The 24712-nt window shown below is 53.8% G+C and overlaps 1 protein-coding gene across 1 annotated transcript in view; it reads right to left on the reverse strand.

Moving 5' to 3' along the window:
• The window catches only part of LOC116956883 (cAMP-dependent protein kinase type I-beta regulatory subunit-like), a 110028-nt gene that overhangs the window by 65492 nt on the left and 19824 nt on the right, over positions 1 to 24712 (reverse strand). The window contains exon 4 of the mRNA XM_032978750.2: positions 4426 to 4487. Coding sequence (XP_032834641.1) covers positions 4426 to 4487 — 62 coding nt within the window. The remainder of the gene's footprint in view (positions 1 to 4425; positions 4488 to 24712) is intronic.

Raw genomic sequence — 24712 nt, forward strand, 5'->3', positions numbered from 1 at the left:
CAGAGTGGCAGCCGAAGGAGGGAAACGCACTCGAAAAGTGAGCGTCCACTGCGGAGATGGAGCAGCGGAATGAGCTCGTGCGAGCGGGCCGCCGGATGTATCGTGTGCAGGTCCGCGAACGATGACAATGGGTTCGGGAGGTGTTCGATGCAGCAGTGGATAGATCGTGACTCACGATGATATCTGTTTGAATGCAGCTTTATTTGCTCCTTGGGCCTGCTCACCCTCCTGACCTCCTATCCCTATCACACAACTGCCCTCAACTATCTCCACCACCTAACCACAAATGCCTTCCAACTGCCCCCCTAAAGCACATCGCAGCTGCCCCCCAACTGGACCCCAACTGCCCCCCTCCCACCCCACCCAAACTACACCACAGCTGCCCCCCAACTGCCCGCCCCCACCCCACCCAAACCACACCACAACCACAACTGCCTCCCAACTGCCACCCCAACTGCCCCCCCCCCCCACTCCACCCCACCCAAACGACACCACAACCACAACTGCCCCCCAACTGCCCCCCCCAACTGCCCCCCCCACTCCCACCCTACCCAAACCACACCACAACCACAACTGCCTCCCAACTGCCACCGCACGGCACCACCACCAAGAGCCCGGGTCATTTACATCTCAAATTCAGTCCACCCAGGGGAGCTCTCAAAACAACAGCCGCCGGGCGTGCGCTCTCAATCGCTCGTTACCCCCCCCCCCGACCCCCCTCTGCCCGCCCTCGCCTCCCAACCCCCGGCCCCGGCGCTAACCCCGACCCTCACCCCATGCGCGTCGATCCAGCGCCACTCTTAGCGGGGCTTTTAGCGGCCGTGTTGGGAGTCACGCAGGTCCCGTGTGGGTAACCCGCACGCGGCTAAGAGAGCTCTCCCAGCCGGGGTCGGACTGAGAGGCAAGTATATGTGAGTTTGTGTGTATATATATTATACGTAAAAAAGTATGGTCAAACAATGTGGGGAGCGGTAGTGGAGCCGTTAGCGCACTGCACTACCTGCTCATGGCCAACACCGGTGACGATTATTTGAACCGGGCCTGGGCCTCCCCTAGGTCGACTCAGTCTCAAATGAGCACCTGGTGCGGCATGCAAACATCGCCACTGGGGAGACAAAGGCGGCCGGGCGTGTTGCTGGCCACCCACCCCCTCGTGTGCTGTGCGAGCCTTCATAGGTGCTCGCTAACAGCACTTGCCCCAACAGTATGTTAAGGCTACACGGGAGATCTTTGTATTTATATATATCCATGGTTAACATCAGCGGCAAGTGATATCTTAACCGGTTCCGGGGGGCATGCCGCGACCTCCCCTCCCCCCCTCCCCTCCACTTTCATCAACCCACATTGACCAGCATGGTGAAGTATGGTCAAACAATCCCCTTGAACTAGCATTACATACAGTGGAGGCCATCATCCAGCAGTAGATTTGCAAACGGATGTAATTTTTGCATGAAAGGGTCACCAGTGGTAATCCTATAGGCAGACTATCACCGCGCCTGAGAAATGTGGAATTTCCATCACTAGCCTGGGACTGCCATCTTAGGCGAGCTGTGCAGAGGGGCACCGTAGACTTCGTCTCTGAGCAACGAGGAAGCCAAGGTGAAAGATTCAAATCGGCCACGCGACTGCGGTAGGGATCCAACCGATGTCCTCGTCCTAAGCGTCTCGTTTGGGAGCAGTGTTTACTTTCCTCAAATTCCCTTTCAATTTGCGCTGAATGCCCAGCGGGCAGGCGGGCGGGCGGGCGGGCGGGCGGGCGAATGGGCGATGAGTGAGACACTGCCTCTGTTTGCATCTGTGGCCTCCCTCGGAGACGGCAGAATCAAGAACGCAGCTCCTGAGCCTCTGCGCAGCACTCCAGGCCCCTCCCAACAACCGGGCTGCCCCTTGCGTCCGGAAGCGCGCGTTCCTGCTGCGCGCCGGCGGGGTGTCGCTGCCGTTCCGAGCTGCAGTTTTGCATCCTCGGTGCCAGGACCCAGCCGTTTTGTGGCCCGCGGTTTTTTAGCCGTGAGCGGCTCGAATCGAGCTGTTTTCAGCGGCCAAATCCGATGATGCCGCCATCGCCTCCTTCCCTTCTGGTTGACTGAGGTCAAGAACGAGACGTCATCATGGCCACGTGGCTGTTGATGCCATGACACACCTTGACCCGTCAGGCTTTCTACCCTCCGCCAGATGCAGCAGCTGCTCGGCCAGTGCGTGATAATGAGTGCATGGGTGTGAATTAGGTAATCGTTATTAGTTGGGCATTAGATCGGTTTGTAGCGGTGCGGCGCTTCGTCGGGTCAAATTCTATTTTCTCTCTTCGCTTCCACGGCGCGTGCAGCGGCGGTTCCTGCGTCCGCACGCAACGGTGCCCAGAGCGCGTTCGTTTCGTTGGCTCATTTCTTGATACAGTAGATGTTTGTGACTGCATTCAGAACTTAGTACAAGCACGAGCAATTAATCAACAACAAAAAATCGGTTACCAACAACAAGATTCCCATTTGAAAAATTCGACTTTTTGTTTTTTTTGAGGCCACGACCTGACCTGGACAGCGAGCAAAATCATCCAATGGCAGTGCTCGGCTGGTGCCAGTCGCTCGCTGGAGACACGCAATGACACAATGACACGTATCATTTTTGAATCACCATCATCGATCCACTGCTGGATGAAGGCCTCCTCAAGCCCCCGTGGCCATTTCTCACAGCGGTTGTGCTCATGAAGGGGGGCGACGGGGGAGTGGGGGGGCGGGGGCGGTTGTTTGACCACAGCACTGCATACTGGACATGATACTGATTCTGCACCACACCGGTCAGTTGAATGGGGGGGGAGGGGCACGATTTGTTTGGGTCTACGCAGCTCCCACGCCAAAGCCAAGACGGTGGCCCCTTAATGTTAATGTAATTTATATAAATGACATTTATATAACCTATATAGAGCGCCGTCACTCAAGGCGCTCTATGACGGAGCTTACAAAACGGTGAGACAGAATGGAATGGTGTAGATGGCAGGGGCGTGCTACAAGGATTGAGGAATCGGCGACAGAGATAGAGGGGTACTTGGGGATCACGAAAAGGGGGGTGGAGGGACGGGAAGGAGTGGAGGGGCGAGCGGAGGGAAGAGGAAGAGAATGGGCGATGGAGAAGAGGCGAGGCTTTAATTCAGGACCGGAAGGTTAAGGAGAGGGACTGCTCCATGGACAGAGGCAGTGTTGAGTCTATGGGGGAGTGGTGAGTCTATGGGGGAGTGGTGAGTCTATGGGCAGTGCTGAGTCTATGGGCAGTGCTGAGTCTATGGGCAGTGCTGAGTCTATGGGCAGTGCTGAGTTTATGGACAGTGCTGAGTCTATGGGTAGTGCTGAGTCTATGGGCAATGCTGAGTTTATGGGCGGTGCTGAGTCTATGGGCAGTGCTGAGTCTATGGTGCAGTGCTGAGTTTATGGGCGGTGCTGAGTCTATGGGCAGTGCTGAGTTTATGGGCAGTGCTGAGTCTATGGGCAGTGCTGAGTCTATGGTGCAGTGTTGAGTCCATGGGCAGTGTTGAGTATATGGGCAGTGCTGAGTCTATGGGTAGTGTTGAGTCTATGGGCAGTGCTGAGTATATGGGCAGTGTTGAGTATATGGGCAGTTCTGAGTCTATGGGCAGTGCTGAGTCTATGGACAGTGCTGAGTCTATGGGCAGTGCTGAGTTTATGGGCAGTGTTGAGTCCATGGGCAGTGTTGAGTCTATGGGCAGTGTTGAGTCTATGGTGCAGTGTTGAGTCTATGGTGCAGTGTTGAGTCTATGGGCAGTGCTGAGTCTATGGTGCAGTGTTGAGTTCATGGGCAGTGCTGAGTCTATGGTGCAGTGCTGAGTCTATGGTGCAGTGCTGAGTCTATGGGCAGTGCTGAGTCTATGGTGCAGTGCTGCTCAATGTACAAGGGAAGTTGATTCCAGTGGAGGGGTGCAAGGAGGGAGAAGAACCGAAAACGAGATTGGACACCAGGAGAAGGGACAGAGAGAGAGAGAGAAGTGCATCTGCATGCGCGCAATGTGGTGACCGCTTTTGTTCGGTGCTTAGCCAAAAGCCACCGCTGCGAGGGTGACTCGAGTTCACGTGACAACGGTTCACGCTCCTTGACGAGACGTGGCGAGCGATGCTCCTCTCTCCTTCGCAACATCGCCGCGGCCGTCCCCAAGGAAGGAGCTTACCGAGAGAGCATCGCTCGTCCCGTCGAACTGTGAGAACCGCCGCATCAGAGTTTTAGTCTGTCCGTCGTCTCCATTGTCAACGCGAGAAACAGAGGGCAGCACGTGGATCGAGGATGCGGCCGTGGCGGAGAGAGGACGAGAGAGCGATACGGCCGACCGTGGAAACAAGTTTGATGACGATGGTCGGGAGAGAAGAAGGAAAAGAAAGGGGGGGGGGGGGGGGGAAGTGAAGAGTACGCGTCTGCGGTCGTTACCTTGCCGTATGACCGTCTCGCCGGCGATGTGGGTCACAGGGAACATCGCGTCGAAGATGTCACTGCGAAGGAGGAGACAGAGAAACGGCAGCCAGACGCGCGCACTCGTTTTACGACAGAAAACAACGCACGTGAAATGTCACCGTTTTAATATCCCACCGCCACCCTGCCGTCGGTCGCAAACGCCTTCCCTGCTCGATGCTTCGTCCTTTGATTACATCGTCCGCAACTCTCAACGGAGGGGGAAAAAATGAGTGGAATGGGGAAGAGAGATGTAGACATTGTGCGCTGGTAGAAAGTCAGTGTAGGCGCTGTGGTTCAGTGCAGTGCCGGATTATCCTGGTAGCAAAAGTAGCGACATAATGCCCCGCGCTAAATGCTTTCAGCCTATCAATTCCGGTTCAGTGATTCTGCACTTGCTCTATTACTATAGTACTATACCGCCTTCAACTTTTATCAACGACTGGGTGTTTAAGGTTAGTGATGTGTCGTATTATCTGGATGTATAGCAAGTGAAAAAATACAATTACTTTACTATGCAAGTAAAAAATGTACGTGTTAATATTTACGTTTTTTTTATTTAGGGCTCCTTTATAACAACACATGCTACAGGCCCCGAACTAGCTTAATCCGGCACTGGTTCAGTGTCTCCGGCATGGCCATCAAGAACCCCACTGCGAGAGGCACGGACACCACCCGCCCCCCTGCCCGCCTGGTCAGAGTTTAAACAGCGGGAAGAGTGACGACTGCCTGCGGTGCCTGGGCGCAAACTGTCACTCACCCCCACCCACTGGTCCCTCCGCAGTGCGTCAAAGACAAAGATCCTCAGTGTAGCCTGAACAGACTGTTGGGGCAAGTGCTGTTAGCGAGTAGCACCTATGTAGGCCGGCATACTACACGAGGGGGTGGGTGAACAGCACCACGCCCGGCCGCCTTTTTCTTCCCAGTGGTGATGTGTCCACACCACACCAGGAACTCATTTGAGGCTGAGTCGACCTGGGGGAGGCCCAGGACTGGTTCAGATAATCGTCACCGGTGTTGGCCGTGAGCGGGAATCGAACTCGGGTGACCAGGTTCGTAGCGCAGCGTAGTGCTAACCGCTACACTTCTGCTCCCCACAGACTCAAACACACGCGTGCAGACAAGACGAAGACAAAGATCCCCCGTATAGCCTTAGATCACTGTTCAGGCAAGTGCTGTTAGCGAGTAGCACCTATGAAGGCCGGCACAACACGAGGGGGTGGGTTTACCAGCACCACGCCCGGCCGCCTTTGTCTCCCATTGCCGATGTTTACACACCGCACCAGGCACTCATTTGAGGCCGAGTCAATTTAGGGAGGTCCAGGACCGGTTCACATATGTGTCACCGGTGTTGGTCGTGAGTGGGAATCGAACTCAGGTCTCTGTCGGGCTCATAGCGCACCACGCTAACCGCTACGCGCGTATGCACACACACGCGCTTCCATACGCATCTGCACAAACATTACATTGACGGACGCATGCACACACATTGTGACAGGCACATACCCTTGCGGTCTCCTGCACGTGCAGTGAAACCTGGAAATCCAATGAACCTGCACACCCCATGTTGTTATAGCCAGCACCTGCTGTGGGGAGCGGCGGTGGGGCAGCAGATAGCTACGCTGCGGCTACGAATCCGGCGACTCGAGTTCGATACCGGCTCACGGCCACCAAACACCAGCGACGATTATCTGGACCGGTCTTGGGCCTCCCCTAAGGTCGACTCTGCCTCAGATGGTGTGATGTGTAAACGATGTCACTGAGGAGACAAAAGTGGTCGCACGTGGTGCTGGTCACCCACCTCCTCGTGTGCCATGCCTTGCCTTCATAGGTGCAAACAGCACTTGCCCCAACAGTCTGTTAACGCTATACGGGGGACCTTTGTCTACTGCGATGAATGCCGGCTTGGCACGGCAGTTCCGAGGTAGGCATTGGTGCCTCGTGCCTCTTTGTCTGCCTAGTGCCGATGTTCACACTCGGCACCAGTGGGCTCACTCAAGGCTGAGTTGATCTAAACGAAGGTCCAAACAAGCTTCGGTCATCACCGGCCACTACGTTGTGCGTGGCCGCCAACTGAACTCCACGCCGCGTGCAAACAACCTGCGATTTCGCTTCCCATCTTCTGCGTGTGCACACAAGTGCGCGTGCGTTTGCGCGCGTGCGTGCGTGCGTGCGAGTGCGTGTGCACTCGTGTGTGCACACGCTTTGAGTGTCAGGGTCAGATTTCAATCTCGACGCACGCACACGACTGGGAATCGAACCTGTGGTCCCGAAACGTCAGCGCAGCGCGACAAACCGCCGCGACTCCGGTCTGAATTTGTGCGACTCGGGTACAAAGTCACGCACCGGGCAAAAAACACAAAATTGCTGGAAGCGAGCACCGATAAAGGCCGGCACGGCACACGAGGGGGGTGGGTGGCCAGCATCACGCCCGGCCGCCTTTGTCTCCCAGTGGCGATGTTTACACACCATGCACCAGGTACTCTATTGAGGCTGAGTCGACCTAGGGGAGGCCCAGGACCGAATAAGATCATCGTCACCGGTGTTGGCCATGAGCGGGAATCGAACCCGGGGCCTCTGCCAGGTTCGTAAAGTGGCGTGCTAACCGCTACGCGAGCACTCACCGCAACGCACACACACACACAGACACGCAGATGCACATACACGCACACACACGCACACACGCACAGATAGACACGCAGACGCACACACACGCACACACACGCACACACAGACAGACACGCAGACGCACACACACGCAGACACACGCACGGACAGACACGCAGACGCACACACACGCACACACACGCACACACAGACACGCAGACGCGCACACACGCACACACACGCACACGCACACACACACAGACAGACACACACACGCACACACAGACAGACACGCAGACGCGCACACACGCACACACACGACACACACACACGCACAGACAGACACACATACGCACACACACGCACACACAGACAGACACACACACGCACACACACACACGCACACACGCACAGACACGCAGACGCACACCACACGCACACACACACACACACGCACAGACAGACACACATACGCACACACACGCACACACAGACAGACACGCAGACGCACACACACGCACACACACACGCACGCACAGACAGACACGCAGACGCGTCGAAAGCGCAAGCGGTAGCGGCAGCCTCCCGGTGTCCTGTCGCTCACTCGGAACAAACCCCCGGGCCAGAACGGGCGGGCGGCTTTGAGGCAGGCATCCCGGCCAAACAGCTCGTCGTGGCACTAATGAAACATTCCGAGGGGTTGGAGCAGGTGAAGAAGAGAGAGCAAAGTCGCGGGGAGGGTGGGGGAGGGTTAAATAAATATAAAATAAAATGCGTGCGATGTCCGGGCAAGGTGATCTGCTGAGCCGGCAGGCGCGACTGCGCAACGGAGGCGGACACACGGGGAGACACACGCACACGGGCACACGAACACACACGGGGAGACACGCGCACACGGGCACACGAACACACACGGGGAGACACGCGCACACGGGCACACGAACACACACGGGGAGACACACGGGCACACGAACACACGTGGAAACACACACACGGAAACGTGGACACACGGGGAGACACACACGGGGACACACAGACGGACGAGTCCCATTGAGTTATCGAAAACAAAAACGGCCATCAAAAAACGCGGGCAACTGCTAAAGTTCACGAGCCAAAACCGAACCTAAATTAAACGTGTTCCTCAAACGAGAAAACGATTCCCCTTTTAACCGGTTGAAAACTTGAATCCCGAATATAAATATTGCCATGTAGCAGCTGGGGCATTTAAATCGCCACGATTCCTCAGCCGATTCATTTAGTCCGCTCGAGAGGCCACGTCTGCCGTGGGGCCTAGGAGAGAGCTCGCGCATCGAGCTTGGCACGAGGATACGCGCGGTGAGAAGGCGGCAACTCACCGAGACTCAGACAGTGGCACGAAGACACAGATCCCCCCCGTTTAGCCTTTACAGACAGGTCGGCATGGCACACAACGGGGGTGGGTGGCCAGCACCACGGCCGGACCGCATTTGTCTCCCCATTGGCGATGTTTACACACTGCACCACGTACTTTTTTGAGTCCGAGTCGACCTAAGGGAGGCCCAGGACCAGTTCAGATAATCTTTACCAATGACGGCGAACTTGGGTCGCCAGGTTCGTAGCACAGCGTGCTAACCGCTGCACTCCCGCTCCCCGCACACGCGCACACACGCGCGCGTGTGTGTGCGGGGTGGTGGTGCCGGGGCTGGCCACGGGCACACTGGGTAACGAAACTATTTTTTTTTACTATTGCTATTTTACCAGGTAAAGCTCACTGAGCCATGTAGCGCTTTTTCAGAAGCGACCTGGCCGCAAATGATAGCTCAACGAAGTGGCTCATCACGTGGAGGGAAAAACCGGAGGACCCGGAGAAAAATCAACACGACCACGGGGGAGAAAGGCACACAAACTCCAAATATACAGCAGGCATCAAAGGTCAGGGGTCGAACCCACGACCTCCCGTTTACCAGGCGAGGGAGTTAACATCTGCGCCACCGTCAGCATCGCACATATGAGGCCTGCCAAACGAAACACGGAGGTGACGCTCGTGCCAGAAGTCACGAGGAGGAGCGGCCGTGCCACGAGCGTGGCTGTCACTTGACCTCCGCCGCCACCGCCACTCCTCGGCAATCGGCAGCAGAGGGAAAAAATAACCGACCCAGATCAGCCCGGTGCTCGATTAAAGGGTCTCCATCTCCCCCCCCCCGCCGCTACCCACCCGCCACCCCCACTCCCACTCCCCCTCCTCATCCTCCTCGAATCAAAATTCCACTAGCAGGGAAGCTCCGTTTTAGAGGGTCTCCTCGGTGAGGCGGCTAAAAACCAGGGGAGGGCGTATTTCCCCCTCCCCTGGTTTTGTAAGTGAGAATGGGCGCCCCCCCCTCCCCCCCCCCCAAAGAAAACCACGCAGGTTAATGACCGGCCGGCGTTGGGCAGAGCATTTAAACTTTTTGCGTTTCGATTGTTGTCCTACCCCCCCCCCCAACGCACGTACGGTGCGAAAGAAGTTTAACATAGAGTGAGGGAAAAAAAGTATTTGATCCCCTGCTGATTTTGTACGTTTGCCCACTGACAAAGAAATGATCAGTCTAGAATTTTAATGGTAGGTTTATTTGAACAGTGAGAGACAGAATAACAACAAAAAGATCCAGAAAAACGCATCTCATAAATGTTATAAATTGATTTGCATTTTAATGAGGGAAATAAGTATTTGACCCCCTCTCAATCAGAGAGATTTCTGACTCCGAGGTGTCTTTTATACAGGTAACGAGCTGAGATTAGGAGCACACTCTTAAAGGGAGTGCTCCTAATCTCAGCTTGTTACCTGTATAAAAGACACCTGTCCACAGAAGCAATCAATCAATCAGATTCCAAACTCTCCACCATGGCCAAGACCAAAGAGCTCTCCAAGGATGTCAGGGACAAGATTGTAGACCTACACGAGGCTGGAATGGGTTACAAGACCATTGCCAAGCAGCTTGGTGAGAAGGTGACAACATCATTAGACCTCCTTTGCCAGTTCCAAAATCTAATAATAGGGTTTTTCCCCTTTTTTCTGGCAACAAAACTGAAACCTTTTTACGAGGATTCATATCTGCACTAGCCACAATACCTGCAGTCAAAATGCAAAAAAAATACTATGATAATATATGCATTGTCTTTGAAACTGATTGGTCCACACCAAAGGTTTCAGTTTTGTTGTCAGAAAAAAGGGGAAAAACCCTGTTATTACATTTTGGTACTGGCAAAGGAGGTCAAATGATGTAAATGCTCACCCCGAGCCCTCATTACTTTGATAGTGCATTGCCTTTGAGCTGTACGCCTTTTGGCGTCATCTGGTCGAGCACCAATTGGGTCGAGGCTCAAAATAAAGCCGTCCCTTGGTGTGAACCAATCAGTTTCAAAGACATTGCATATATTATCACAGTATGTTTTTTTGTTTGCATTTTGACTGCAGGCATTGTGTAATGCAGACATGAATCCTTGTAAAAAGGTTTCAGTTTTGTTGCCAGAAAAAAAGGGGAAAAACCCTGTTATTACAAGGTGACAACAGTTGGTGCGATTATTCGCAAACGGAAGAAACACAAAAGAACTGTCAATCTCCTCGGCCTGGAGCTCCATGCAAGATCTCACCTCGTGGAGTTGCAATGATCATGAGAACGGTGAGGAATCAGCCCAGAACTACAAAGGAGGATATTGTCAATGATCTCAAGGCAGCTGGGACCATAGTCACCAAGAAAACAATTGGTAACACACTACGCCATGAAGGACTGAAATCCTGCAGTGCCCGCAAGGTCCCCCTGCTCAAGAAAGCACATATACATGCCCGTCTGAAGTTTGCCAATGAACATCTGAATGATTCAGAGGACAACTGGGTGAAAGTGTTGTGGTCAGATGAGACCAAAATGGAGCTCTTTGGCATCAACTCAACTCGCTGTGTTTGGAGGAGGAGGAATGCTGCCTATGACCCCAAGAACACCATCCCCACCGTCAAACATGGAGATGGAAACATTATGCTTTGGGGGTGTTTTTCTGCTAAGGGGACAGGACAACTTCACCGCATCAAAGGACGATGGACGGGGCCATGTACCGTCAAATCTTGGGTGAGAACCTCCTTCCCTCAGCCAGGGCATTGAAAATGGGTCGTGGATGGGTATTCCAGCATGACAATGACCCAAAACACACGGCCAAGGCAACAAAGGAGTGGCTGAAGAAGAAGCACATTAAGGTCTTGGAGTGGCCTAGCCAGTCTCCAGACCTTAATCCCATAGAAAATCTGTGGAGGGAGCTGAAGGTTCGAGTTGCCAAACATCAGCCTCGAAACCTTAATGACTTGGAGTATATCTGCAAAGAGGAGTGGGATTGCCAACAAGGGTTTTGCCAGCAAGTACTAAGTCATGTTTTGCAGAGGGGTCAAATACTTATTTCCCTCATTAAAATACAAATCAATTTATAACAATTTTTGACATGCGTTTTTCTGGATTTTTTTTGTTGTTATTCTGTCTCTCACTGTTCAAATAAACTTACCATTAAAATTATAGACTGATAATTTCTTTGTCAGTGGGCAAACGGAGAAAATCAGCAGGGGCTCAAATACTTTTTTCCCTCACTGTACATACGTACATTAACCGATCGCTGACACAGTCGTGGGGGGGGAAGGGGGCGGCGGAGGGAGGCTGGCATCCAGACCTCTCTAACCGTCAGCTGTGCCCACGAGCAGCGGGGGGGGGGGGGGGGGTAGGGTGGGGAGGGGGGGTGGGGGGGGTTGCGGGGGCTTCTGCGGGAGAGCGGCAAGGCGAGGCACCGGACAGTCCTTTGAGGGAGGGAAGGGGGGGGGGTGGAGAAAAAAAACGAAGGGGTGGAGCGGAACACAAAACAAAACAGCCGGGAGCGGTGAGAGCGAGCGAGCGCTCGGCGCCGCGGGGAGTCTGCAACGAGAAAGAGAAACAAACGGAGTGACCGGCGACAAAAAACAAAAACTTTGCCCAGAATGCAACGCGGGACGACGACGGCGGGCGCAGGAATGGGGACCGGGCAACTGGACGGGCGGTGCCCCCGGCCGAGCGACGTCGCGGCCCCCGTGGACCAAGCGTCGTCGGGTTCCGCGCAGCGAGGGGGTGGGGGGGGGATGCTTGACGCTCGCTCGGCCCTCGCGACGGTTTGCTCCGCTCGAAAGTGCCACTTTGGCTCCGGTGGCCACGATCCGTCACCTTAACGCTGACTTCCGTCCTTCCCGTCAACCCTCGCTTGTCAGTTGCCTTCGAATTCCAGCCCTGACTGGTCCCCTCCAGAGGTGTGTGCAAATTTCCACGACCGGGCTGAGGGCCACCCAATGGAGATGATTTCGTTTGACTGTGAGGACACTTTGAGCCCTACCCCCCTTTGCCACTCTTCCTACACCCCCCCCCCCCCCCCAAACATCAACACTCCTCATAACCCTCCCAAACATTCCCACTTACATCAATTATAGCCCTAACCGGAACACAATCTACAACGCTAAGCTTAATCCTATATACAACCACGAGGCTATCGTAACCCTTACCTATGCATAACACTACTCTTACGTGGAATATTAACCCTAAACCTAACCCTAGCTCGAACAATAATGCTAACCTCATGTCTAATTCTCAACCTGACCCCTAACCCTAATAATAACTATCAGCCTATATCCAACCCGATCACTTTCTGTAATCCCAACGATAACCCTAAACTCTATGTCCACCGGTGTAACCCGAACACAAACCTCTGACGCTCTTCCACTTGCCATACATGTGTGAAGGTATTCCACGCACAAAGACAAAGATCCCCCATGTAACCTTAATGGACTTAAAGGGCAAGTGCTGTCAGCGAGTAGCACCTATGAAGGCCGACACGGCACAAGAGGGGGTGGGTGGCCAGCACCACGCCCGACCGCATTTGTCTCCCCAGTGGCGATGTTTACTACACACCGCACCAGGGAGTCATTTGAGGCTGAGCCGACTTAGGGGAGGCCCAGGACCGCTTCAGATAATCCTCACTGGTGTTGGCCGGGAGTGAGAATCGAACTCGCGTACCCAGGTTCGTAGCGTAGTGCACCAACCGCTTAACCAACGCTCCCCCCACACGCACGCACTCACACGCACACGCGTGTGAGTGCCTGTGGAGTGGTGGTGCCAGGACTGGCTGCGGACACGCTGCCCTCGCAGGAGAGCGAGTGATGTGGAGCCAGCGGGAACGCGCCGATGGTGCCCAACGAGAGGAGGGGAGGGCCACCTCCCACGGCTCCAATCAACAGCTGCATACTCTCGTAGAGACGTGTTCACTCACGTCGCCTGCGTTCACTCTCGTAGAGACGTGTTCACTCACATTGCCTGTGTCACTCTCATAGAGACGTGTTCACTCACGTCGCCAGCATCACTCTCATAGAGACGTGTTCACTCACATCGCCCTCATAGAGACGTGCTCACTCATAGTGCCTGCATCACTCTCGTAGAGACGTGTTCACTCACATCGCCTGTGTCACTCTCGTAGAGACGTGTTCACTCACGTCGCCTGCATCACTCTCGTAGAGACGTGTTCACTCACATTGCCTGCATCACTCTCGTAGAGACGTGTTCACTCACATTGCCTGCATCACTCTCGTAGAGACGTGTTCACTCACATCGCCTGCATCACTCTCGTAGAGACGTGTTCACTCACATTGCCTGCATCACTCTCATAGAGACGTGTTCACTCACGTCGCCAGCATCACTCTCATAGAGACGTGTTCACTCACGTCGCCTGTGTCACTCTCATAGAGACGTGTTCACTCACGTCGCCTGCGTCACTCTCGTAGAGACGTGTTCACTCACATCGCCTGCGTCACTCTCATAGAGACGTGTTCACTCACATCGTCTGTGTCACTCTCGTAGAGACGTGTTCACTCACATTGCCTGTGTCACTCTCGTAGAGACGTGTTCACTCACATCGCCTGCATCACTCTCGTAGAGACGTGTTCACTCACATTGCCTGCATCACTCTCGTAGAGACGTGTTCACTCACATCGCCTGTGTCACTCTCATAGAGATGTGTTCACTCACGTCTTGTAGAGACGTGTGAAATCACGTGACATACATTCACCATCATAATTTAACTAAATAAAGTCATTCATTTTCTTTGGTTATTTCGGTAAAGTCACGTAGAATGAGAATAAAATAATAAAATAACACAATAAAATTCTCACGACGTTTCGGCCACAACACAAGTGGCCTTCTTCGGGTGAAAGGAACAGACCTGTCGGGACGACAGAGCTCTGTCGTCCCGACAGGTCTGTTCCTTTCACCTGAAGAAGGCTACTTGTGTTGTGGCCGAAACGTCGTGAGAATTTTATTGTCGGGACGACAGAGCTCTGTCGTCCCGACAGGTCTGTTCCTTTCACCTGAAGAAGGCTACTTGTGTTGTGGCCGAAACGTCGTGAGAATTTTATTGTGTTATTTTATTTTATTAATTTCTTATTTTATTCTCATTCTACGTGACTTTACCGAAAGAACCAAAGAAGATGAGTCCTTGCAGTCACGAAAGCTTTAAATCGAAAAGTAATTCATTGCTTAACGCGGAAGATTATTTCCTGACAAGTGGCGCGTTCAGCACGCAAAGCGAGGAATTACTGTCACTGAATGACATTTGCACTGTAAAATCAGCGTGCAGCCATCCCATGGCGGGACAAATAACCGAGATGAGGGTAGGCCGCCACTGCGCGTTCCGCCTTACAACGGCAGCTCGTCGTCGTCGACCGCTCAGAAACCGTGTGATAATGGAGCGCGCGTTCCGCCTTATAACGGGACGCGTTCCGCCTTATAACGGGACGCGTTCCGCTTCATAACGGTGCGCGCATTCCGCGTTGCAATGGGGCTCATTCCGCGTGACCACGGTGTGCGCGCGCTGCGCGTTGCAATCGCGCGCCTTGCGCGTTATAGCGGCGCGTGCCGCTCCGAGTTGCCACGATTAGCACGGCTGGGCTACGCACGGTGCGAAAGAAGTTCAACGTACGTGCATCATCCTCAATGTGCCCAGTCGCGTTACATTTCAGAAGCTAAACAGGCTTCAGCCTGGTTGGTGCTTCGATGGGCGAGCGTGAGGGCGGCTTGCCAGGTGTTGTAGGCGCGTATGCCCTCGTGGGGGTTTTCTCCGGGTTCTCCGGCTTCCTGGCACGTGAAGCCAAACACCCGTTAAGAATGGAGTTGGCGAAACATCGCGATGCAAGGCCTTCCACACCCCCCCCCCCCCCGCACAAAAAATATTGAGACTCCGAGAGAGAGAGGACGTCCTGGGAAAATAAGTGGCTGCTGCTGCTGATGATGATGATGATGACGAATGCTGCTGTAGGCGCTACTCTTTCTGCTCCTGTCGTTTCATGATGATGATTTTGAAAAAGCTACAGCCCCTCTTACTGCTGCTACCGTAACTGCTGCTGCTGCCGATGATGATCCTGCTGCTACAGCTCCCCTTACTGCTGCTACCACAACTGCTGAAGATGATGGTCATGTAGCTATAGCCCCTCTTAGTGCTGCTGCTGCAACTGCTGCTGATGATCCTGCCGCTACAGCCCCCCTTCCTGCCGCTACTGCAACTGCTGCTGATGATGATGATGCCAATGACAACATGATAACGACGATTGATGATGATGATGATGACAATGACGACTGAGCCAAGCCGACCCTGGCTGGGATTTGAACTCACGACCTCACCAATTAGGACTTCCACCGCGCCGAACAGACCCCCTTGCGTCTCAATTATTTGTCGCTTCACCGAGTTTGACAAATTAAAAAAAACATTTCCCAAACAGACCACCCGGCTGACTGCGGTGCTGCCCACAACAGCCCCTTGGGCTCCGCGTCGTTAACCGTAAACTGGGTAAGAGAGGGCCTAATGAAGGCACCCGGTGGAGAAAGACAAGGAACCATAATCAAAGGCAGCGACTTTTCCCCCGCAACCACAGAGCCAAGTCTACCTGCACGCCTGCACCCCCTCCCTCCCTCCCTCACATCCCTTCCCCTGTGTTCCCATTCCATCCCCACCCATCCCTCTCCATCGCCTGGCTCTCTCTTTCTCTCGCCCGCGGCCCCTAAGCGTGGAATTTGCAAAAGTCCAAGCCAAAACGACTCGACAGCATGAGAAAGAGGGATGGAGAGGTGGGGTCGGGGGGATGATGGGATGACGGAGAGAAACACACACACAGATTTGGAGGTGCATATACGGAGTGTGTGCGCGTGTGTGCGCTGCACTACGAACCCGGCGACTGGCGTTCGATTCTCGCTCATGGCCAACGTTGGTGACAAATACCTGAACCAGTTCGGGGCCTCCCCTAGGTCGACTCAGCCTCAAATTAGTACCTGGTGCAGTGTGTAAACATCGCCACTGGGGAGACAAAGGCGGTCGGCCGTGGTGCTGGCCACCCACCCCCTCGTGTACCGTTCCGGCCTTCATAGGTGCTCGGGGAACAACACTTTCCCCTACAGTCTGTTACGGCTATACGGGGGATCTTTATCTCTGTGTGTGTGAAAGATTCACGCGCCGAGTAAGTGCTGACCAACAGCTCTCGGCTCACCATTCTGTGAGACTAAACAGGTGCGTGCGTGTGTGCGTGCGTGCGTACCAGCGGAGCGGCGGCGCAACGCTTAGCGCACCGTGCTACTACGACAAATCCCGGCAACCTGAGTTCAATTCACGGCCAAGGCTAATTACAGCGGCGAGTGATGTTTGTATTCATCCTGGGCCTCCCCAAGGACAACTCAACCTGGTCTTAAAATGAGCACCTGGAGCGGTGCGTAAACACGGGCACCGGCGAGACAAAGGCGGCCGGGCGTCATGCCAGTCACGTGACCCGCTCGTGCGCGGTGCCTCCCGCACTTGCCCCCAACAGTCTATAGGCCGCCCGCTGTACCTGCCGCCTAAAGCGGTGTTCTTGTTTGCAAGGCCCGCGGGGCCACTGGCGGCCCCCTGGATGCCTTTAGTGCGGCGTCTGACATGCAGCCCCCTGACAATACAAACACAAATTGTGAGAACGCCCCCCATCATCATCACCATCGTCGTGCTGCTGTCAAACCCCAATGGCTTCAAATGGCGTGGCGGCTCCTCACACTGACGATGTCGCATCGGCGAAAGTGGCCCCCGCCTCCGAAAATTTGTTAAGAACACTTGTGTACTGTGCCATGGGAAGAGGCATGTTTCATACGTGACAATGATGCTGATGGTAGTGACGACGGTGATGATGACAAGGTTAAAGGTCAGCCCATGATGGTTTAGGATACACAGGTTGTATGTATACATTTGCCGATTATATTAACTATGATGGTGATTGTGCTGCTGCTACTAATGATGATTATGATCCTGCTACTGCTGCTGATGATGATGATGCTGCTGCTGCTGTCATTGCCTTTGATGGATTATGACGCTGATGCTGCTGCTATTCCTTGCGCTGCTGCTGCTGACATATATGATGATGTTATTAATGTCCCTACTCATGAGACTGGATTTGTCGATGCATTCCTTCGCGCTGTCAAACCCCAATGGCTTCAAATGGCACGACGGCCCCTCACAATGATTGTCTTATCGGCGAAAGTGCCTCCGCCCCCCCCCACACCCCTCCCCTCTGAAAATTAGCGAAGGACACTGGGCGTAAACCCACGCCGACAAAGTTGTTGTGTTTGGGACGCGCGACGCGGCGGGAGGCTCGCGCGGAGACAAGAGGGGACACGGACGCGAAGCTCTTTCTCACATCTGTGAAAGAGAGCTTCGCGTCTCATCGGATTCCTCCGGACTAAACAACGAATCTGATTCTGAGATGACGTCAACTCGTGCGCAATAAGGGGACAGAACATTACATCGCGAGACGGTGAGAGATGGCAAGGGCTTGGGTGTGGGCGGGGGGAGGACGGAGCATGGCTGATGATGACGATCATGAAGATGATGACGATGATAATTACGAGGGCTATATTGCAGCCGACGGACGACGACGGACGACGACGGACGGCCTCGCGGTCGTCGGGAAACCTCAAGGACAAACGGGAGCGGCGGGGGCCGCGGCGAGGGTGGAGGTCGGGGAGGGAAAGGGGGGGGGGGGTGGAGGCGCGTGAGAAATATATGGAAAGAAAACGAGGGCGTAAAAGAATAATAAAATTATATATACAAACGCGAATGAAATGAAACGCGAGCGGGGCTTGCGTCGGGGCTGTGCAGAGAGAATGCACCTGTCAAACAATGCACAAAGGAGATAAGAGCCGGGATTTGCGAAGAGAATGCAGGATGAGCGGCGGGCTCTGGGGGTGCATCGCGCTCTTGGGCAGCACGTGTCACGGGACGCCCGAGCTCCCGAGGGTGAATAACACCGCGAAAAAAGACGACGGTGATGACGACGACGATGATAATGAAATAAGAGCTCCCTGCCACGTTCGCTCGGAATGTAACGACGTGGCAAGGGAAAGTTTACGCAGCGCATGGTGACAGCCAAGGAGAGGGATCGCGCCACGGTGGCTAGGAGATGTTAACTACCTCCCCGGATATACTGCAGGTCACGGGGTCGATCCTGACCCCGTGGTCACGTGGATTTTTCTCTGGGTCCTCCGGTGTTTCCCTCCCATATTTAGAATCAACATCCACGCTTTTAGAGTATTTGGCTGCTATCATTTTCCACGTGATGACAAGCCACTTCGTTGAGCTATCATTTATGATCGCCATGGTGGCTTCTGAAAAAGAGCTACATAGCTCAGTGGGCCTTATCTGATCAAATAAAAAAAAATCGTTTAGTTTGTAGGTAAAGTTGGTCCCGCCACAGAGACAGAGCGACGGAACCGTAGCTAAGTTTGGATCGTCGACGACACAAGACCACGAGAGATGCCGGCGGCTTGAGGATCACCTTCATACAGCGGTGGACAGAGATCACGGCTGATGATGATGATGATGGCGAGGATGACGAAAGAATAACAGCTGTAACCGGAAAGAGCGTAGGTGGTGAGGGTTGGGCCATGTTGAGCAGAACGGAGGAGGGAAGGCAGGCAGGCAGGTCACCGACACCGGCGTTGAAGCCAGATGCTAGTGGTGATGGTGGCGATGAAATTGCACGGACGGTCCTAGAGGTCAATTATTGACTTGTTTTTTTTTGCGACAGCTGCCAACGGAGGAAGCGACGGATGAGTTAAGGTTAAGAGGTCATCATGGCATTGGCTGTTCTGAACTCTTGCCCTTGAGTCGGTTAGTAGGCCAGAGAAGTCTCAATGAGTCTCACGAGTTGTTTTTTTGTTGTTGTTCAGGAGGGTCCTGCGTCGGGATGTTTGGCTAATTCCACAAGTTGAGTGATTCGCTTACCTTTCCTTACCTATACTTTGCACTCCTGTCGTGTTTTCCTATTTGTTTGCTGTTGGAACTTTCTGACCCCGTGCCCCTACTGGATATCTGTGGGAAAAAGAGCTTCATAGCTCATCGGATTCCTCCTGCAGCATAGAGATTCCGACTCTGAAGCGTGTGTAGTGTGCCTCGAGGACATCCCATGTGTGCAAGAGGGGCTCATAATGCTCGAACAGTGACAAAGTCAGGTCAGACACCCACTTGCTCTACTGCCATCTACTGGCCGCAGCACCATCCTGCCGCTGTGGGAGTTTCGGGATTAGTGGATCACACGGAGATCTCCACGTGACACCAACGTGGTGGCCACAGCAGGAGGCAGCACAATTATTTGTCCCGCCATCTGGCCGCGCGAGTGCGTAGTACACCGTACCTCGCCGAACTTTATCGTAACTTAATTATTCACGGGTGGTGGGGAAAATTGTCTTCGCTTAACGTGTTTTTCGCTTCGTGCGGCACTTTTCGGGGGGAACGTGTCTACGACTAGCGCGTTAAACGAGGACCTGCCGCTGTGCATTGCTTTGCCAATCCGCTGCCGCATTTGGGTCTTCCCTGTGCTGTCTCTATCGTGGGGGGGGGGGGGCGGTTATTTAACCAGACGTCACCTTTTGTATTCATGACCACAGCGGTGTGCGTGTGCCGGTGAAGGTGGAAGGCACAGGCGCGTGGGCATAGAAGCACGGTTCTCCTGGGGCACGTTCCCTCTCCCTTGGCATGCGGGATTGCGATGGCTTTGGGAGGTATGTACGTATCAACCATGCTAATCGGAGGTGCGGGAGAAGGATAACAAACAAAACACAAAAAGCAGTTCTAAAGAAATGAGTTTGTCAATCGAGATGATTTAAAACTGCACAGCTCCAGTGGCCTCCTAATATCGGAAGGAAGAGCGTTCCGGAATGCACTCTGCGTCTGCTGGAGGCCTCCACCTGACCTGACTCTGCCGCCATTCGAGTGATGGGAGGCCTCCATCCAGCAGTGGATTGATCCTGGCTAACAATGACGATGATGATGGCGGCGTCGGGCTGCCAATGGCGATGCGAGGAGACACTCGGCCTCGATGTGCCGCGACGATTTGACAGCGCTTACACCCGTTGCCCATCTCTCTCCGTCCGTCTTTCCATCTCTCGACTGGTGTGCACTTTGTCTGCCTGCCTGTCCATCAGTGAAGCAAACGAGGCAGCTTGTAGCCGACACTCGCACATCCGTCCGCAGACAAACGCCCGGGATTCTGTGACCCTTGTCACCCGGGTGGGTGGAAACGGAAAAAAAACCAACGCAGTCGGCTCGTCATCGCAGTCAGCAGAGCGTAGTTCCCCTATGCATTCCCCCCCCCACCACCACCCCCGACGACGGAGTGTGCTGTCACCTAGAGGCTATCGACAGCAGCGCGGCTAAGTGGAGTGCGGCAGTCCGTGCTACATTTGTCACGGTTCGCACGTAATGCGGGGGCTCTGACAGACCGGTTCTGTCGGCCGTGGTTTCACCCCCCCCCCCGGAGACCTCAGAGACCCCCGTCGGTGTCTCTCTCTCGTTGTCTCTCTCGGAGCAGCAGCGGGGCCCAGAACACTGTGGACCCGCCGATGGCTGTCGACGCACGTTTCGCAGACGACAGCGCACCGATAACGCGTTTCAATCGACAGTAAATAGAACCACGTGGTGGATGGGTTTTTGTTAGTTCAATTGTAATTGCAAAAGTTCCCGCGGATCACTTTGCCATGGCCTTGCAGAACCTTCAATGATCCACAGGCCATAGGTTGGGGACCACCTGTCTAGAGATCCCATCTCCAACACCGGTCTGTCTGTCATTGACTAGAGATACCCCATCAGACACTGGTCTGTCTGTCTGTCATTGACTAGAGATACCCCATCAGACACTGGTCTGTCTGTCTGTCATTGACTAGAGATACCCCATCAGACACTGGTCTGTCTGTCTGTCATTGACTAGAGATACCCCATCAGACACTGGTCTGTCTGTCTGTCATTGACTAGAGATACCCCATCAGACACTGGTCTGTCTGTCTGTCATTGACTAGAGATACCCCATCAGACACTGGTCTGTATGTCTGTCATTGACTAGAGATACCCCATCAGACACTGGTCTGTATGTCTGTCATTGACTAGAGATACCCCATCAGGCACTGGTCTGTCTGTCTGTCATTGACTAGAGATACCCCATCAGGTACTGGTCTGTCAGTCATTCACTAGAGATACCCCATCAGACACTGGTCTGTCTGTCTGTCATTGATTAGAGATACCCCATCAGACACTGGTCTGTCTGTGTGTCATTGACTAGTGATACCCCATCAGACACTGGTCTGTCTGTCTGTCATTGACCAGAGATACCCCATCAGACACTGGTCTGTCTGTCTGTCATTGACCAGAGATACCCCATCAGACACTGGTCTGTCTGTCTGTCATTGACTAGAGATACCCCATCAGACACTGGTCTGTCTGTCTGTCATTGACTAGAGATACCCCATCAGACACTGGTCTGTCTGTCTGTCATTGACTAGAGATACCCCATCAGACACTGGTCTGTCTGTCTGTCATTGACTAGAGATACCCCATCAGACACTGGTCTGTCTGTCTGTCATTGACTAGAGATACCCCATCAGAGACTGGTCTGTCTGTCTGTCATTGACTAGAGATACCCCACCAGAGACTGGTTTCTGTCCATCGATCATTGTCTCGAGAGACCAAGTGAGGCTGCTCTGTCAGTCTGTTGCCTATCGCCTCCATCTCAGTAATGGGAAGAATCCAAATGACATTCAATTTAAATATCCGATTGCATTAGATTTGGAATCGGTCATTGGTGCCTAAACACTTCAAAGTAATCGGTAATTCGTATGCGCCCGCCTCTTATTGTCAGAGCCATCAGAGACGACTACGTTTGTTTGCTGTCAAGGGTGGCCATCACAAAGAGGCGTGGTATCTGAATCAAGTCAACTCAAGTCTATTTTCATTTGTACAGTGAGAGAGAATAAGCAACACTTGTACCATTTGTACCTGTTCATAATTTAAACAAAAAAGCAAGTTGTGGCCGTGATTTACTTGTTGGACGCAAGTGCCATGAGAGATGTGCGTTTGAGATGCGACTTGTATGTGTCTGTGTTGAACCTCTTTCGCACCGTACGCATCCGACCGTGCTAACCGGAGGAGCGGGCGAAGGACAACGTAGCGACGGGAGCGATCAAATCGCGTCCAGTCAGTGCGCCCCCACTGAGCCACATCCACGACCCCACCACCTTTGTGGTCCCTCGCAGAGCCCCCAAAGTTATTTCACTTCCTTACGTCAGCCCGACCACCGACAGCGCGGGCATTTCGACCGATTACAGAGATGGCGATTATCCGTCCGGCTCAACCATCACAGGTTGATGGGCCGGGGCGGTGCCAAGACAAAGGAGTCCCCCCTCGGGCCCTTGGCTGTGGCAACCAGAACGGCGACCGCGGCGGCGTTGGCGGCGGAGGCGGCAGAGGGCTTTACGAAACCGAGACAACATCCAAGGGGCGGTTGAGCCGGGATCAGCCGTCGCAAGTCTAACCCCCGCACCCCCGGGGGTTGTGAGGGGTGGGACGGGGGAAGATTTCAGGTGCCTTATCTCCTGCGCCGCGCGCAACCCGCAAATCCCCGAGCAATTCCACAAAGGAATTCTCCGTTTCATCTGAGCGGTATTGGTTCGCGCGCGTGTCTGTTCCGTCGTCGGTGGATTTCAGCGCGAGGGTTTTAGGGGATCGCGGCGCCACGCAGCTCTCGTTGCGGGGGCTCGCTTCCGCCCGACGAACAGAATGCGCGTTACCGTCGTTACCGTAGTTACTGTCGTTACCGTCGTTAACGTCGTTACCGTCGTTACCGTCGTTGCCGTCGTTGTCGTCGTTACCGTCGTTACCGTCGTTAACGTCGTTACCATCGTTAACGTCGTTACCGTCGTTGTCGTCGTTACCGTCGTTACCATCGTTAACGTCGTTACCATCGTTAACGTCGTTACCGTCGTTGCAGTCGTTACCGTCGGTACCGTCGTTGTCGTCGTTACCGTCGCTGCCGTCGTTACCGTCGTTACCGTCGTTACCGTCGCTGCCGTCGTTGACGTCGTTACCGTCGTTACCGTAGTTAACGTCGTTGCCGTCGTTACCGTCGTTACCGTCGCTGCCGTTGTTACCTTCGCTGCCGTCGTTGCCGTCGTTATCGTCGTTACCGTCGTTACCGTCGCTGCCGTCGTTACCGTCGTTACCGTCGTTACCGTCGTTACCGTCGTTATTGTCGTTATCGTCGTTGTCGTCGTTATCGTCGCTATCGCCGTTACCATCGTTACCGTCGTTACCGTCGCTGCCGTCGTTACCGTCGTTACCGTCGTTACCGTCGTTATTGTCGTTATCGTCGTTGTCGTCGTTATCGTCGCTATCGCCGTTACCATCGTTACCGTCGTTACAGTTGCTGCCGTCGTTATCGTCGTTACCGTCGTTATCGTCGCCGCCGCCGCATGGGTCGTCGCCTGGTACACAGGAGGTCGTGGGTTCGATCCCGACCCTGACGCCTGCTGCTGCTGCTGTATATTTGGAGTTTGCGTGTCTCTCTCTCTCTCTCCTCGTGCTCGAGCGGATTTTTCTCCAGGTCCTCCTCTGACGGCGACGACGACGACAAATGATGAGCTCCCTGCCACGTTCGCTCGGAATGTAACGACGTGGCAAGGGAAAGTTTACGCAGCGCACGGCGACACTCAAAGAGAGGGACCGCGCCACGGTGGCTAGGAGATGTTAACTACCTCGCCTGATATACTGCAGGTCGCGGGGTCGATTCTGACCCCGTGGTCGCGTGGATTTTTCTCCGGGTCCGCCGGTGTTTCCCTCCTACATTTAGAATCAACAACACGCGTTTAGAGTTATTTCTCTGCTATAAATTTCCACGCGATAAGCCACTTCGTTGAGCTATCATTTGTGGCCAGGTTGCTTCTTAAAAAGAGCTACATAGCTCAGTCGGCTTTACCTAGTAAAATAAAAAAAATAGTTTAGTCTAGTTTGTTTAACATTTTTAATGTGTTGATGGTTTAAACGTCTCCGCCCCCCACAGAGGGACTGTGTGTTGTTGTCTTGGTGTGGTCTGGGACTTTTTGTTGTTGTTGCTGGTTTGCTGCTGCCTTGCCCCAAACTTACATTTACTGTTGGATAATCAGAAGGAATTGATGTGCGTGTGCTATTTGTGCTTGTACACTTCATTTATATTTAATTATTTTATAGACTTGCTTACATTTCCTCTATATCTTGCTCTTATAATATCGTATTTTGTATTATTTTTGTTGATGTGGCTCACTTGACCTGCCGCTACCGGATA

Source organism: Petromyzon marinus, chromosome 3 (assembly GCF_048934315.1).
Source record: "Petromyzon marinus isolate PM22_M1 ecotype Great Lakes invasive population chromosome 3, UKy_Petmar_22M1.pri1.0, whole genome shotgun sequence".
Classification (NCBI taxonomy): Eukaryota; Metazoa; Chordata; class Hyperoartia; order Petromyzontiformes; family Petromyzontidae; genus Petromyzon; species Petromyzon marinus.